The 16,261-nt window shown below is 38.5% G+C and overlaps 1 protein-coding gene across 2 annotated transcripts in view; it reads right to left on the reverse strand.

The window, feature by feature from the left end:
• hsd17b4 (hydroxysteroid (17-beta) dehydrogenase 4) overlaps window positions 1-16,261 on the reverse strand; it is a 130,049-nt gene that overhangs the window by 75,215 nt on the left and 38,573 nt on the right. For both annotated transcript variants that reach the window (XM_012963829.3, NM_001032319.1), the window contains exons 6-8: window positions 12,575-12,621; window positions 11,265-11,349; window positions 2,742-2,929 (exon numbers count right to left, since the gene is read on the reverse strand). In XM_012963829.3, the coding sequence (XP_012819283.1) occupies window positions 2,742-2,929; window positions 11,265-11,349; window positions 12,575-12,621 (320 nt within the window). The remainder of the gene's footprint in view (window positions 1-2,741; window positions 2,930-11,264; window positions 11,350-12,574; window positions 12,622-16,261) is intronic.

Genomic DNA, 16,261 nt, shown 5'->3' on the forward strand with positions numbered 1-16,261 from the left:
GGGGTGAATGTACTTTTTAATAGCATTATCCCACATGTAATGATGTAAATGTTGATTTTGCAGAAGCTGAAATGACAGAAATGACAGTACATATGGGTGTATGTTCACATTGGGGCCCCTACATGCCACATACTTAGCTAAACCTATACATATTTGGCATCAAACTGTTCAGTGGACCCCTGGCATTCATATTTAGGGTGTTTTATTTGCTTACTTTATGACCTTTAGGAGTTAAGATACTATAGACTGGAAGCTTTGAAGCGATTTTAAAAAAAAATTCACAAATTTTGATAAAAACCAATAACTTTAGGAAAGCATTGCGACTTGATAGTTTGGAGTAGACAGACAGTTGTGCCTATTCTGGATTCCCCAGAATCTCTTCTTTCTAAAAATGTAAAATTTTCTGGGATAAACTTTCTGTTAGCGGAATTTTTGGCCTTAAAATCTAAAGTATGCAGCTTTCTGGAGCAGTGCTTTGGAAATTTGGTAGTGTACTGCTGGGAGTTTTTGACCTATACATGTGAGAAATCTCCATAAAACTATATATATTTGGTATTGGCACATTCAGGAGACATGGGACTTTCAAAATCAGGTGTATTTTCATGCATTAAATATTTTTTGTTTCTGGTATGTGTGTTTATATTATGGAAAATATAATTTTTTTTTCATTTTTTAGACATTTAGAGGCCTATATCTTGTTACAAAATTGGAATTACACAAAAATTCTACCATATTTTAAAAGCTTAGGTTGTCCTGGGTAAACTAAAAGTTCCCCCAAGGAAAGGCCCCTAAAGTGAAACAGTGCAAAATGTTCAAAAACTGTCTGGCAGTAGAAGTTCTGCTTTGTTCAAAACGGCTGGCAGTGAAAGGGTTAAAGGTCAACTACAGACCCATAATTATAAGGTCCCTTTTCACTGGAGCCTACTCCCCATAAATTCAATTTTTAACAAAACCAAATACACATTTAGCATATTTAGAACCTAGAAATTCTGTATATTCATGTATTGTCTCATTTGTCTTTTCCAATATTTCGTTTTACTCTAAGAAATAACACCAGCTTGTTTAACCATCACATTCCTTAACTCATCGTCCAAAGATCATTGCTGTTTCAAAAAACAAATTCATTACTACATTACTACAAAGTATTAAAACTAAGAACCTTCAGTTATAAATAAATATATGTTTAATACAAAATTTAAATAATTTTTATACAAGATTCCAGAGAGCTGTCCCTGCAACATAACGTGCCATTTATGGTATGACCCAGCCCCAAACTACACCCAGGTGGAAGGAAGCGGATCAGGTGTTGTGCGTTCCTTTCCTTAACTCCACTCATGGGCATGGCATTGGCCTATGTGAAGATACACATCGCAGATATTGGTGCTGAAACGTGACAGTATGCATTTTCATGCCAATATCTGCTCCATGTAGCTCCACACAGGCCGATACTATGCTTGTAAATCGAGATATGGGAAGGAGTTCACAATAGCGGATCAACTATCCTCCGCCCGGTGAAAAAAAAACAGGTGGAGGAAAGCGGTAAATCTGCTTTGTGTGCCTCTGCCCTGAGGCATCTTGTCAATAATCAAAATTGATTGCCATGGGAGGTGATAGGGAGTTGTGTGCATCATGCTATTGATATGCTAACAATGACAAGGCTGAACCTGCAGGCTGCACTATGACAAACTGTGAGACACCAAAATCATCATATGGCTCATTTATAATGACTAGGTGCTAAAATGGGCAAAAAACTGTGCCCGCTGACATGCCATACACAATGTACTTGTGCTTACCTGTGCTTATAGTAGGGCAGGTTGACACTTTGCAAATTTTACTTACTCTGTGCATCAGAAAAAATATGCAGTATGTTCCAACACAAGGCAGTCCTGTACCCAATATCTGCCTTGACCAGGTGGTAAGTAAAAGCTTCCCTTTGTGTGCTGCATGCTACATGTTAAAGCTGTTTAATTAAAAACTGCTAAATGGCATGTAAGTTTACAGGTGTTCTGTCCATATGTCCCAAACTCCTTTTCTCAAAGATGCAATTTGCACCCAAACAGCTGATTTGCATTGATTTCTGGCACATTGCAATCATTTAGTAAAAAATTGCTCCTATCCTGTAATATATCACAAGTAAATTAAGAATAAACTTTTCCTGTACTCATTAATGGTAGTCAAAAGCACCTTTCTTAAAACATTTCTGCAAATTTTTCCTTCAGTATCACTGCTAAAATATAACGTTAATCTCTTACTAAGAAACTGTCAATTACGACTCCTTGTTTCCTGTACGGATTGCTGTTACCAGCCATGTTCAATAATTATGAAATGCTGCTGCAAGGTTACATATCAAGAAGTTCTGTCTCTCCCCGCCTTTATGAAAATAAATCTGCTTGCTTCCAATCACATTACAAGATTAAAAAAAAAAATCCCTGTAATCTTGTTCAACAACCCTTTACGCACTTACAACTAGTTACACTGTTTGGCTATTCCTGCACTTCTCTCCAGAACATAATCTCTGCTGAGGGCTTTCTCCTTAATATACAGTGTGCAGGCATTGCTTTCTATCTCCGAGTTCATTTTCTCATAGGATCAGACCACTTTCCTTTCCTCTTCAGGAAATAATTGTATTTATTCTGTTTCTGCTGGTTCCTTTCATCTATAGAAAGCTTATACATACATAAACTCAATTAAACAAGAAAACCAAAATCCTTCAAAAAACTTTCTTAAAATATTTACTCTACCTTGTGGCATAACCGTCTGTGTCAGTCTCGAGCCTGCAGTAGGAGCAATACAATTGGAATGGATGTTGTACTTTGTCCCTTCTATGGCCAAGGTGTTAGAAAGCCCCACAAGGCCAAGTTTTGCCGCACTGTAGTTTGCTTGCCCGAAATTTCCATAGATGCCAGCAGCTGATGAGGTCATTATTATTCTTGATAAAAATAAAAAAAACAGAGTTAACAGTAATGTAAAATACAATAAAATATATATTTTTTTGTTTTCATTTTTTTTGCTAGGATTTGCAAAATGTGAAGGTAATTTTAAGTGTCTCAGTAATATACCATTTTAATATTGACAAATATTTAAGCATGTAAGGGGTCTATAATCAATACACTCTTATAGGACCATTGATTCTCAGGTTTATTTATTTTTATGGACATATTTATATTTGATCTTCAGTATATAAAGATAAAGATGATGAAACAAAAAATAACAAGGAACAAGTGACTCTGGAATCCTTTATTCAACAATTAACATGAAAAAGTGTTAAAAAAAGAACAATAAGTACATTGGCACTAATAACCTGATTCTCTTCTTTGGCAAAGGCAACCTCAAGTAGACATTTCTAAGAACTGGCTTTCAATCTAGGCATGGTAATACTACATACGTCATCAACAAAGACCAAACCAAGCCAAAGGTTTATATAAACTAGGGTCCTCCTGGATCCTTCTTTATGATGTTTTAATAATCTGTTCTGGTGCACATGATTGGAATTTTAGAAGCCAGTGATAAATCTAGGTGGCACTTAATGTTTTCCTCGTGAAATATACATTTATGTCTGGTTAAATGACACAAAAGACAATAAAATGTAAATGGTGCATGAGATTTGTTATAGCAACTTTATTTTTCAATATTGATAAAATGAAGATCAAATATCTGTATATTGAAATATGTTGAATAAGTCTAAACTTGCACTGGGGTGTACTATCACACGACTGAATAGAAAACTAAGTTGCTTTCCTTAGTACTTCTTAAAGGAAAAGTAATACTAAAATTTTCTAAGTAACAAATCTATTCTACCCTGCTCCAATAATTGCCCTAACCTTCCCAGCTTTTATTATTTTAAATGCTTTATTAGAAAATACCTTGTAAAACATTGCATCCGGTCATTTTAAATACGGCGATCCAGAAGACGCAGAATCCACTATGCGACAATCGATTGATCGATCCTAGTCTTCCTTCTGTATAGAAAGGAGTCGGCTAGGAGGAGATGTTGATCATCGCATAGTGGATTCTGCATCTTGTGGATGTATCGCTGTATTTGAAGTAACCGGATGCAGCGTTTTTACAAGGTATTTTCTAATAAAGCATTAAAAATAATAAACGCTGGGAAGGATAGGGCAATTATTGGAGCAGGGTAGAATAGATTTGTTACTTAGAAAATTTTAGTGTTACTTTTACTTTAAACAATGTACATAAATAAAAGTGGAAACCCCCATTATCAGTTTGGGCTTGTTGCACAAATTTATGTTCATGTGTTTGTGTATGTTTATGGTTGTGTCCTATGAATAGGGCTTGTGCTGATATGTTTTGCCTATTTTAAGGGGGAACGTCACCAAAACACAACTTAAGCTTTTTGAAAAGAAAATATTTTTAATTGATGTATATTGCAAAGTTGCTTGAAATTATATGTAGCCTTTTCATGATTTTTAATGTATTAATGGAACAGTTACCTAAGCCTTTCCCCCTGTTCTCCTGCTGATCTGGCTGACTACTGAAACTGAAAAAAAATGTAACAGTAGTTGAGCGTCCTCAGCTTCCATCCTCCAAATCCCACAATTCCCTGCACACCTGATGTCAATAAGGAAAGGAACATCACACTGCAATGCATTGTGGGTTATATAGTTTCTACATGCTGTGTGTAAGCTGTGGAGAAGTTGTAACATCAATGTTTTAGTCCCTCCTCCCCTGCAAGGATTTCAAATCGTTCAGAAAGAGAAGACCTGTTTTGCAGCTGAATTTTAGCATATAAAAATTATATTTATTCATATTTGTGAAGGAAAAGATTACAGCTATAGGTATATTTAGGGTTTCTGTGTTGTGTATGGCTCTTTAATTATTGTTCAGAAAGTGGAGTCCCTCTTAATTAGTTAATATGTAAGTCATAACACGCCACTTCTTCTCATTATGAGCACAATCAGAGCAAATTAGTAGTCCCCTGCCTCCTTTTAGGCTTTTATGAGCAGCTCTTAATACAGAGGAATTCTCAGTGGACAGTTGATTTGTTTTGATTGGTCTTAGAAGAATAGAAAGTAGAAGTAGAATATGACTTTTCTTTCAGTTTCAAAATTTGTCCTGTTAAATAAAAAACATTTATATATATATATATATATATATATATATATATATATATCTTCCAACCGAGTCGCACTCCGAATTTGTAAAAAAGAATCTTTTATTGGCATTCATTTAAAAAATTCCATGTAGAGATGATCCAACAGGGTAAACATGAATATTAGTCAAACATACCACTTAAGCGCAACGTTTCGGGAAACTTTGTACACCCTTTCTCAAGCGCAACAGCGTGGCCATCTTACATGTATCAAAGTACATCAACCTGCCGTTCCATGCTTAAAAGGAAGACGGAAGTGACGTAGCGAGTCACCATGGAGACCAAACACAACAAAGTGTTCAGTCTACATGGAAGTCGGTACACCAGTCCGTCAAAGATGCTTCTATATTGGCAAAATTAGTATACGATTTTTATAGAAAAGCATATAAATCACAAGTGAAGTAGACTTGGCAATATGTACATGATAATGTATACCCCTGAAGCTTTTCTGCTTATGGCTGTACATAGAACTTTCTGATAAAGCTTACTTAGTTTTTACCTTTCCTTTTCCTTTAAGTACAAAGGGAGCCCCCTGGGATAATAAGGTGCACACAAAAAAAACCAAGGAAACACAGTAATAACAAAGAATTGCTGTTAAATGTCCCTGATTATAACCCAGAAGTTGTTTGCCAACTCATCCCTAATACCAGATACCTATAGCATCCATAGTTTGCATGGCCTGGTATAATCTAAATGTAACTGGTATTAGCCATGCAGCCTGAGCTTTTATACGAGATTTCAGAGCTGAGGTGGCATCCCTGTAACTGTAGTTCAGTTTATGGTGATACAGAAAGGACTTTTCTGCTGAGGCATTATGTCTTTAACGTGTGTATTTTGCAAACAGCAAATCAAACACAGAATAAATGCTATGTGGCAACCACACTTCTATCTCTGCTACTCCTCATCAACAGTGAATATCTGAGATGGATCTCCTATAGCTGCAAGTTACAGTTCTGCTGAATGAACAAAATTAGTACCTGGCTGATTTACTAGAATCAGAGCCATGAGAAGCAATTACTGCAACTGACGCTCAAGGTGAAAATGCTCCAAAACGTACTGCAATAACCAAATAAAAGGCATAAACAGTTGCAAATGATGGAACAAAATGTTTGCCGATTAATACAACTGCTTAAGAAAAGAGTTTGGCATAAAATAAATAAATATATATTAGTTAATATGTGAAGCACCTTAATATATCTCTATTGCTTTAGGGAACACATTAGAACGGTTAGGTGCAGTTCATGCTGACTAGATTTAATACATATTTTAAGCTGAACAGATGTTGCAGTCTATGCGCATATTACTTTGGAGCCCAGTTGGCAAAACAGCTGTTGTGTTGTCATCCAAGTTATTATATTTATTTGTATTAAAACAAAATAATATGTGATACGGAATAGCTGGGCAGAAAGGCTGTTAATGGTACCTTTTATGTAAATAAAACTTAAAGGGTATCTCTACCCAAAAACTGTTTTTCAATAAAAGCAAATGTAAGTCTAAGTCACCTTCCAATATACGTTTTATTGGACATTTGAACATTATCAATTGTTTTAATGTTATTTGCAGTGTCTGTCTTTTTCTGTTCCCTGGCCCTGGCTGAGACGTTATTAGTTACTTAAACATTTGATACCATCACAGCTACTATTAGGAACCAACATCTTTTCTTAGATATTCTGAGAAGATTCCTTGTTTTTACAGACACAAATAACATACTGAGGTACAATGTGAGAGGAAAGCCTAGTACAGAGCCATTTATAGAAAAAAAAATAATTATTTTATTGCCAGGATTTAAAAATGATTATATTTTACAGATATGGGACCTGTCATCCAGAATGCTCGGGACCTGGGGTTTTTCCAGATTCCGGGGTCTTTCCGTAATTCAGATCCCCTACCTTAAGGCTGCTTAAAAAAATGATATAAACAGTAATTAAACCCAATAGGATTGTTTTGGCTCCAATAAGGATTAACTATATCCTAGTTGTGATCAAGTACAAGGTATCGTTTTATAATTACAGAGAAAAAGGAGACCATTTTTAAAAATGTGAATTATTGATTAAAATGGAGTCTATGGGAGATGGCCTTTCCATACTCTGGATAATGGGTTTCCGGATAAGGGGTCCCATACCTGTAGTGGCATATAAAGGTTAATTTTATTAACAAATATTTGAATCAATGTTAACAATAAGGATACAAGCAGTTTTTTAAATTGTCCTATAGGAGATACAGTTACAGGAGCCCTTATCCGGAAACCCATTATCCAGAAAGCTCCGAATTATGTAAAGGCCATCTCCCATAGACTACATTTTAAACAAATAATTCTTATTTTTAGAAATGATTTCCCTTTTCTCTATAATAACAATAATAATAATAATACAGTAACTTGTACTTAATCCCAACCAAGATTTTATTAATCCTTATTGAAGACAAAACAATCCTATTGGGTTTATTTAACATTTATATGATTTTTAGTAGACTTAAGGTGTGGAGATCTAAATTATGGAAAGACCCCTTATCCGGAAAACCCCTGGTCCCGAGCATTCTGGATAACAGGTCCCATACCTGTACCTGAGGTTGAAAGGATTGTTTAATAAAAGACATTAAAAGATTACATTAATATATGGTCTCTTATGATTCCAGCAGCCACTTCAAACATTAAAAATCCCCATATTTTGAAAATGCCTCAAAAGGGTGGCATCTTACAAAGCGTCAAGTTCTCCTTATACAATGACAGGTAGCAGCGGAATTCTTTACTGAAAATGGCACCAAAGCCCAAGGCTGTTATGGATCAGAAATACACAGGAAAGTTCTCCATTCTACTCTACAAATGCATCAGAGATTGCTTTTGGAATGGTTGCCATAGAAAAACTGGCTCACAAAGATACAGAATTATTAGCATTTAAAGTGAACCTGCCATGAGGAGGTTTTATAGGAATGATATAGGAAGCATAACAAATATGCAGTGCGCTGTTGTTTTTCTATTACACAAAAGCAATTTATGTAAACTCCAGACTTAATTTACCCCTCCTTCTATTTACAGAAATGCAGCAGATCCTAGGAGCATGGCTGCAGAGCTAGAACACCTGAAAATGAACCTTCCAGACTAGCAAAACACTACAACACAGGGTGATTCCTAGCATTTTCTGACCACACAACTTCCAGCTGAACATGTCCTACCCTGCCAGTGAGTGCCATACTCTGCCTGCCCTACACTGCCTGTGAGTGCCAAACTCTGCCTGCCCTATGCTGCCTTTGTGCCATACTTTGTCTGCCCTATGCTGCCTGTGTGTGTCATACTCTGCCTGACCTATGCTGCCAGTGTGTGCCATACTCTGCCTGACCTATGCTGCCAGTGTGCCATATCTGCCTGGTGATATCCTTGCAGTGAGCACCAACATTAATGTGGGCATGGCTCTTGTGAGTGCTCAAAGATGGCTTCAATTATTTGCCCTCCACCTTGTAGGCCAGAATGGTTCCAGCCCTCAGTACCACAGAAGTTGGATAGCACTGCCCTTAGTGATCAGCACACCCAAGAAACATGGAATACACATTTTTTTAAAACAATGTCCATCAATATTCTAAATTAAAGTTTCTATCAATTCGGTCAAATTGGCAGTGCTCTAAATGTACATTAAAATATGTATGTAAATTTGATTGTTTGTGCTAGACACTTATTGGTAGAATTGTTGGGTTTGTAAATAGGAAATGAGCTGCCTTCAGTTCAGACAAACAGTTTGGAGGTATAAATATAACACACACACACACATGGTTTTATGCACAAACAGACATGTAATAAGGCTGATTAACCCTTTAACTTTCTAGAAGATAGCTGAGACATCACTATCATAAATAAGATGTAGTAACAAACAAACTGGCTAATTTGGGGCTAATTAAAGTATAAAACCATTCAGTATTGCACAAACACAATTATACAACTAGAGTTGCCACCTGGCCAGTATTTTACAGGCCTAGCCGGTAAAAATGATGTTTGATGCCAATGTTATTAATAGGGAAGAAAAATAAAACTATTTAGAAACGCTAGTATTATTTATAAAGACAATGTGGCAACCCTACCTGCAACCATAGTCATCAGCTGTTAACTTTTACTGGTCCAGTGCTCTTAGATTAGGGCTGTCCACATTCAAGTGGGGTGTTTTTTTTCAGTGCTTTTGCAGCAGTGCATCCCACCTGTCATCAAGTTTGACAACTCTGTCATCCCGAGACACCACAAGGTGTGACATTTTTATAGCCTACCACCTGAGGCATTAAACTGCCAGTGGAAATGTAACTTTGTTTGCATTGCATGAAGAGAAACCAGACAGATGTTGTTTTCTTATATGCAACCTATTCCAGAAGCTATTGACCAGGGATCTTCAAACTTCTGATCCAAGGGGCCTCAGATTTTTGGGGGGCCGGACCGCCATCACCAGCACCGCCACCACCAGCACCGCCACCGAGGGGGGGGGGTGCCGGTGAATTAGCCTAAATCCTCTTTTCCCGCCCGCCACTGCCATCAAACCAGACTGTTCACATTACCTTCCACCTCCTCCCCCCCAGCACTACCTGTACCAGGTCTGCAGTCTGTCCTTCATCTCAGCTCCCCTGTGCCGCTCCCCACTAAGTCCTCTCTCTCCACTGCCAGGTGGGAGGATGCAGCGGGCGGCCGGGTAAATTCCTCTGGCGGGCCGTAGTTTGGGGACCGCTGCAATTGACTAACACCTTATGGAACTGTTTGTGTTTAATACTTGCCTACTATTATTTACTGGTCATCATGTTAATGATCAGAAAAATAAGCAAATTTTTTTAATGGCTGCTATATATTTAATGGCTAGTACAAAATGTGTGTAAATCAAGCACAGGACTATCTATTTGTCAGTTGGTAATTAAGCATGGATAAGCATGGATAGTATAGTATACAATACAAAATCAGTCTAAGCCATAAAGCTATATGGGCTCATTTACTGTATGTCTGCAAGCGCAGTTGCATTAGCACATGTTTTACTGCAGTAAGTTGTGCATAAAGCTGCGGGGAACCATGGTGTTACCCCCCCAGACCAGGCAGTGACTCCAGGCTTCCTTCATCGCCCTGCCTCATTAAACATGATACTTGCACAAGAACACCAGAAATTAAACCAACTAGACTTATATTCAGTGCAGTTGCATCCAACGTACAAAGGCAGTTGTGTTAATTTTGAGACACTGCCTGCAATTGCACGAGGCACAACTCCACCTTGCAAACCACAACAAAGCTGTCATTCTGGAGAAAAAAAATGTAATTATGTGAAAAACATGGCATTGCACTCAAAACTGCACTTTGCTCACTGCACTTGTGGTTGTAAACAAGCACTTTTATATTACCAGTCTTCTTATTACAAAGATTTTGCACTTTCCATACATAAAACTGTACCCTCTCCTTAATTGCACCCCAAATAATTTAAGGTTATTGCACAAGAGAGGTAGGCTGTTGGAAGCTGAAAGTACTGTATTTAAGTAACCATTTAACCTTCATTATATTGTACAAGAAAATTGTAAACAAGAACACATATTGGCAAATTTTATTATACATTTAGACTATATTTTATGGCTCAAAGATCAATAGGTATAATAGAGTACACAATTATTAAACAAAGAAAAGCCATAATAACTGGGTTGGAGATTACAATCACTAACTTCAGAAATCAGGCCAATGCTCCTTTTCATTGGAAACGTAGCGGACTCACTATACAGTAACCACATTTTTAGTGAAGTGGAGCTACAGCCAGGGTCGGACTGGGCCGCCGGGAAACCTGGAAAAACCCAGTGGGCCCCAGGTGGGCCGAACCCGACCCTTGCTCCCCCTGCCTGACCGTTCCTCCTCTGACACTTTAAACTTATGCATGCTCAGGGGAGGATGTTGGGTGGGGGGGTGGGGCTAGTGAGGCTGAGCAAGGTGCCCAGCGAGTGGGGGGCTAGGGGTGCGGGGGATGCGCCCGGCACCCCCCCAGTCCGACCCTGGCTTTAGCCCAAGGTCTGAAGTTAGCAATTATAACCACTGGGGGGGGACAGGATGGTAATCAGTGATTATGCCTTTCCTTCTCCTTTAATGCAACATCAAGAAATAATAATGCAATATAAAAATAAAAGAATCAATAAATACTGAGCTCTTATTCAAAAAACATACCTTCCAAATTTCTGATTCTTCATGTGATTCCATGCTGCTCTAGTAATTAGGAATGCACCTTTTAGGTGAACTCTATGTATGATATCTGCAAGAGTGAAAAACTGTGGTTTAACCATTTTCTTGATACAATGGGCAAAAATGCGAAGGGTTAAAATAAGGGGTTGATTTATCAACTATCATTCAGACAAACTGATATGCATATGTCCATTCATTAAGGGCTCTGGTACACGGGGAGATTAGTCGCCCGCGGCAAAACTCCCTGCTCGCGGGCGACTAATCTCCCCGAGTTGCCTTCCCCCTGCCATCCCACCGGCGAACATGTAAGTCGCCGGCGGGATGGCAGACGCGGCGGCGCTATTTCGCGCAAATCGCCGAAAAAGACTCGCGAGGCTTTTTCGGCGATTTCCCAAAATCGCCCCGCCGCGTCTGCCATCCCGCCGGCGACTTACATGTTCGCCGGTGGGATGGCAGGGGGAAGGCAACTCGGGGAGATTAGTCGCCCGCGAGCAGGGAGTTTTGCCGCGGGCGACTAATCTCCCCGTGTACCAGAGCCCTAAAACTTCTGATGTTGATAAAGAGCTAAAGAATAAATACTCCAGTTTAATCCACAATAAATCCGCCCCAAGTGATATTAGCATATAAACAAATAACAATCAAGACTTCCAGTCGGCACTCATTGGCAAATAAACCTTTGCAGTGCCAGTTGTTGCTGAATTAAGATTTTTGACAATTTAACACTGGCCAAGGCATTCTGGAAGTTGTAGTTCTAAATAGCCAGACAGCCAAAGAATCACTAGATGCATTAATAAGTACTAGCAGGCCTTTTTAAGCAAGTGATATCAGTCTAAATAAACAGTTAATAGGCACTAAGAAAAGGTCACTTTGTGCTGCAGAATATTTTGTCAACCATTATTATAAAAGTGATAATGCATCTAATTAAATAGTAGTGCACATTTCGACTGGCTGTGTTGTGCTCAGTGCAGAGAACATTAAACTCTTAATGACTGAAGGGTTCTTGTAACAGTGTGATGTGTATAGAACTTCCTGTACGGCGGTACAAATTAGCAGTTGCAAGAGGCTTACATTAAATCAGGGCAATAAGTCAGTGGTGGCCATAGGAATTAATGCACTCAAATACACATGTATTACTAACCGAAATTGTACATTGCAAATGTTAAAGGGCTAAGTGGGAAATGTTTCAATATTTTGCATTTATAGCCACAGTCACACGGTGATGACCGGGGGTTAAGGAAAAAAACAAAAACATGCAGTAAAAAAAAAATATTTGCCAAGGTATTAATGCAACTCACCCCAATCAGCATCACTTATTCTCGCAAAAGAGCGATCTCTCAAAATCCTGTTGGGGAAAATATAGACAAATACTGTTAATCGTGTCATTATATGCTTGTGTCTTGTACAGGAAAACAGTAATGTTGTGTTATGGCCTGTCTGAATGATGTAACAAGGCCAAGACAAGCTTGAGAGACACAATACAATAAACATATTTTAAACACATAAAAGGTTCTGTCAGTATAAAGGGATAATTCTTTATACTTCTGCGGATAATCACCATATATCAAATGTCCCAAGTTCAAAATAAAATGGCTGTCAGACTTTCTTTTTCAAAGAATTTATTTAAAATTGAGTTGTGGCTGGGTGTTTAAAGTAACTGTCATGGTTATTAGTTTTTTTTCTTGTAAGACTCTGACTGGAATACAAATGCAGGCTGTAATACAACAGAATAATAGGATAGGTATATAAACAGCATCTCATACAAGGCTTGATTTCATGCTAGCCTGACAAAGCCCAATATAAATATATATTTATACACACACACGTATTGGACCTGTCATCCAGAATGCTCGGGACCTGGGGTTTTCTGGAGAAGGGATCTTCCCGTAATTTGGATCACAACAATTTAAGTCTGCTAAAAATAATTTAAATATTGAATAAACAAAATAGGCTTGCCTCCAATAAGGATTAATTATATCTTAGTTGGGATCAAGTACAAGGTACTCTTATTATTACAGAGAAAAAGGAAATCATTTTTAAAAATGTGAATTATTTGCCTATAATGGAGTCTATGGGAGATGGCCTCTTTGTAATCTGGAACTTTCTGGATAATGGGTTTCCCAAACCTATGTGTGTGTGTGTATATATATATATATATATATATATATATATATATATATATATATATGTGTTTCATTGTCTAGGGTTACATTCTCCTGAAAGTTGCAACATGGCTTGATACATTATGTCTATCCTTTTAGCTGGGCATTCTCTGAACGCCTCTGTTTTATACACATACTTTAAGTTTGCTAACTCTCTGCCACAAATATCTCCCAGATGACACACACCGAGGGGCAGCAGGCGTGCCCTCTGGACTATTGGTCCTGATACCCACTATCGATGGTGCCCCGCGTGGGGACATCTCTCCGTACCCGGGTCCGTTAATAATGCCTCTGCTTATAATAAGTGGTCCTGCACAGTGCTAAACTTCCTATAACACATTCCAACCCTTGAGTGAATAGTGTGGTTGAACTTTAACCCCCCCTGGGGGAATGCCTCGTCAGTGCCACGTAGCTGGAAATAGGATTGGCACAGACCACTGATCCTTAATATAAGGACCTGTGGTTCTGAAAGCCACCCTGGGCTAAGCTAAGTATGTGGCCATTTGAAGCTCTAACTCGCACGGCACTGCCTATGCACACGGAACGCCGAGTCCACTTAATGTGGACGGGTTGCCTAGCAACCACCCGCTTACTAGCCGAAAGTAGCGGTAACTATGCAGAGAGGCCCATATCGGGACACGGACGGGTTCGGCAGAAACTGGGTCGGTCGACAGGTGTGTACCCCATACAAAGGGGCTGGGAGGGTGGCACGGGCAGTTCTCTCTTGAATATGTTATGCGGACTGCTGTAAGCGCTTCATAGCGCTGGGCTGTCTGCACGAATATGAGCACCGGATCGGTGCAGTTTGATAATACATGTGAAACAGAATACTCTCTCTCCTCACTCCCTCTACCTATTCTTCTAGCTCACACCCTTGGGTATTCTTATGTTATTACCCTTGTGCTGTCTGTGTATATGTCTTAGCAACTAGCTTTGGCGCCCTTTTGGGTTTTAAAAGGCGTTCTCTATGTAGTACAACATTGCTGTCCCTGAAGAAAGTTCCTGTAGGAACTGAAACGTCGGACTAATAAAGAACCTCACTTTTCAACTAACCGTTTGAAGCCTTTGGTGTTAAATAGCCTGTGAGTGCCGGGTTATTTTGTTTTTCTGTATATATATATATATATATATATATATATATATATGTGTGTATATGTGTGTATGTGTGTATGTGTGTGTGTGTGTGTGTGTGTGTGTGTGTGTGTGTGTGTGTGTGTGTGTGTGTGTGTGTGTGTATATATATAAAGGCACAAAAAGTTACCTATCTGGATGATTACACCTATAACTGTGATTTTAAATGCCTATAGGAGACTGTAGGAGACACAGTTTCCAAATTAAATAGCACTACAGAAATATTGTGTTTTATTAATTAGGAGTGATGTGGAACAGACAGCATCTTTTTCCATTAATAACTAAAATTATAATATAATATGCATCTTAAAGAGATACTGACACCAGAAATTAAATCTTTTTTTTACATCTTTCACAACACTGTCTTTGCATGTTATTTATAATTTTGCCATAAAAGTATTTGCCCAATGCTTTTACATTACCTGTCTGATCCCCCATGTTCCTCTATGAGGGGGCGGCCATATTTGTCTGTTAGCATCGGCAGCTATAACTGACAGGCTGAGAAGGGACAGTCAGGTTGGCAAAACAGTCAGGTTCATGAACTTCAAGTAACAATTACTTACAAAACCAGCCCTGTCAGCGAAAAACCGTCAACATGACCTATAGGCAACTTTTTATGTATATTCATATTTTGAAAAGTAGTTTTTTCGTGTCAGTATCACTTTAAGAGAAAGCTGCTGAATCCCTCAATTATAGGGCAAGTGAAAATTAAGCATTTTGAAACCAGTGAATCTGTAGTAATAAAATTAAACCCTTTAAAAAAAAAAAAAGTTTCCAATATTTACAGAATCAATGTTTTTCTACGCCCCTCTTCTTAAAGGCATTAACAGAATCTGCTATCACAACATCTCTAGGAAGGACATTCCCCAACCTCACTGCCCTCACCATGAAAACCCCCCTACGCTGCTTCAAATGGAAGCTCTCTTCCCCTAATCTAAAGGGGGGGCCTCTGGTGTATTGATCGTTTTTATGGGGAAAAAGAACACCCCCATCTGCCTATAATCCCCTCTAATGTACTTTTATGTGTAATCATGCCCCCTCGCAAGTGCCTTTTTTTCCAGAAAAAAAAACATCCTCAGCCTTAACCTCATCGTTTCAATCTTCCATCCCCAGTCTAGTTGCAGTCTCTGCACTCTCTCCAGCTCATTAATATCCTTATTAAAGGACTGAAGCCCAAAACTGTGCTGCGTACTCAAGGTCAGGCCTCACCAAAAACTTATAGTTAATAGTTAATGCCCTTTTTGCTTTAGAAGCCACAAAATAATGCTGCATAGGTTTAAACTGCTTGTTATCCACAAAAATCCCAAGATCCTTCTCAATTAAGGATCCCCCTAACACACTGCCATTTAGGGGCTGATTTACTAACCCACGAATTCGAATCCGAATTGGAAAAATTCCGATTGGAAAACGAACATTTTGCGACTTTTTCGTATTTTTTGCGTTTTTTTCGGCGCCTTTACGACTTTTCGGAAATGATCGCGACTTTTTCGTTACCAATACGATTTGTGCGAAAAAACGCGAGTTTTTCGTAGCCATTCCGAAAGTTGCGATTTTTTCGTAGCGTTAAAACTTGCGCGAAAAGTTGCGCATTTTTCGTAGCGTAGTTTTAACACTACGAAAAAATCGCAACTTTTTGCGCAAGTTTTAACGCTACGAAAAAATCGCAACTTTCGGAATGGCTACGAAAAACTC

The sequence above is a fragment of the Xenopus tropicalis genome, chromosome 1 (assembly GCF_000004195.4).
Source record: "Xenopus tropicalis strain Nigerian chromosome 1, UCB_Xtro_10.0, whole genome shotgun sequence".
Taxonomy (NCBI): Eukaryota; Metazoa; Chordata; class Amphibia; order Anura; family Pipidae; genus Xenopus; species Xenopus tropicalis.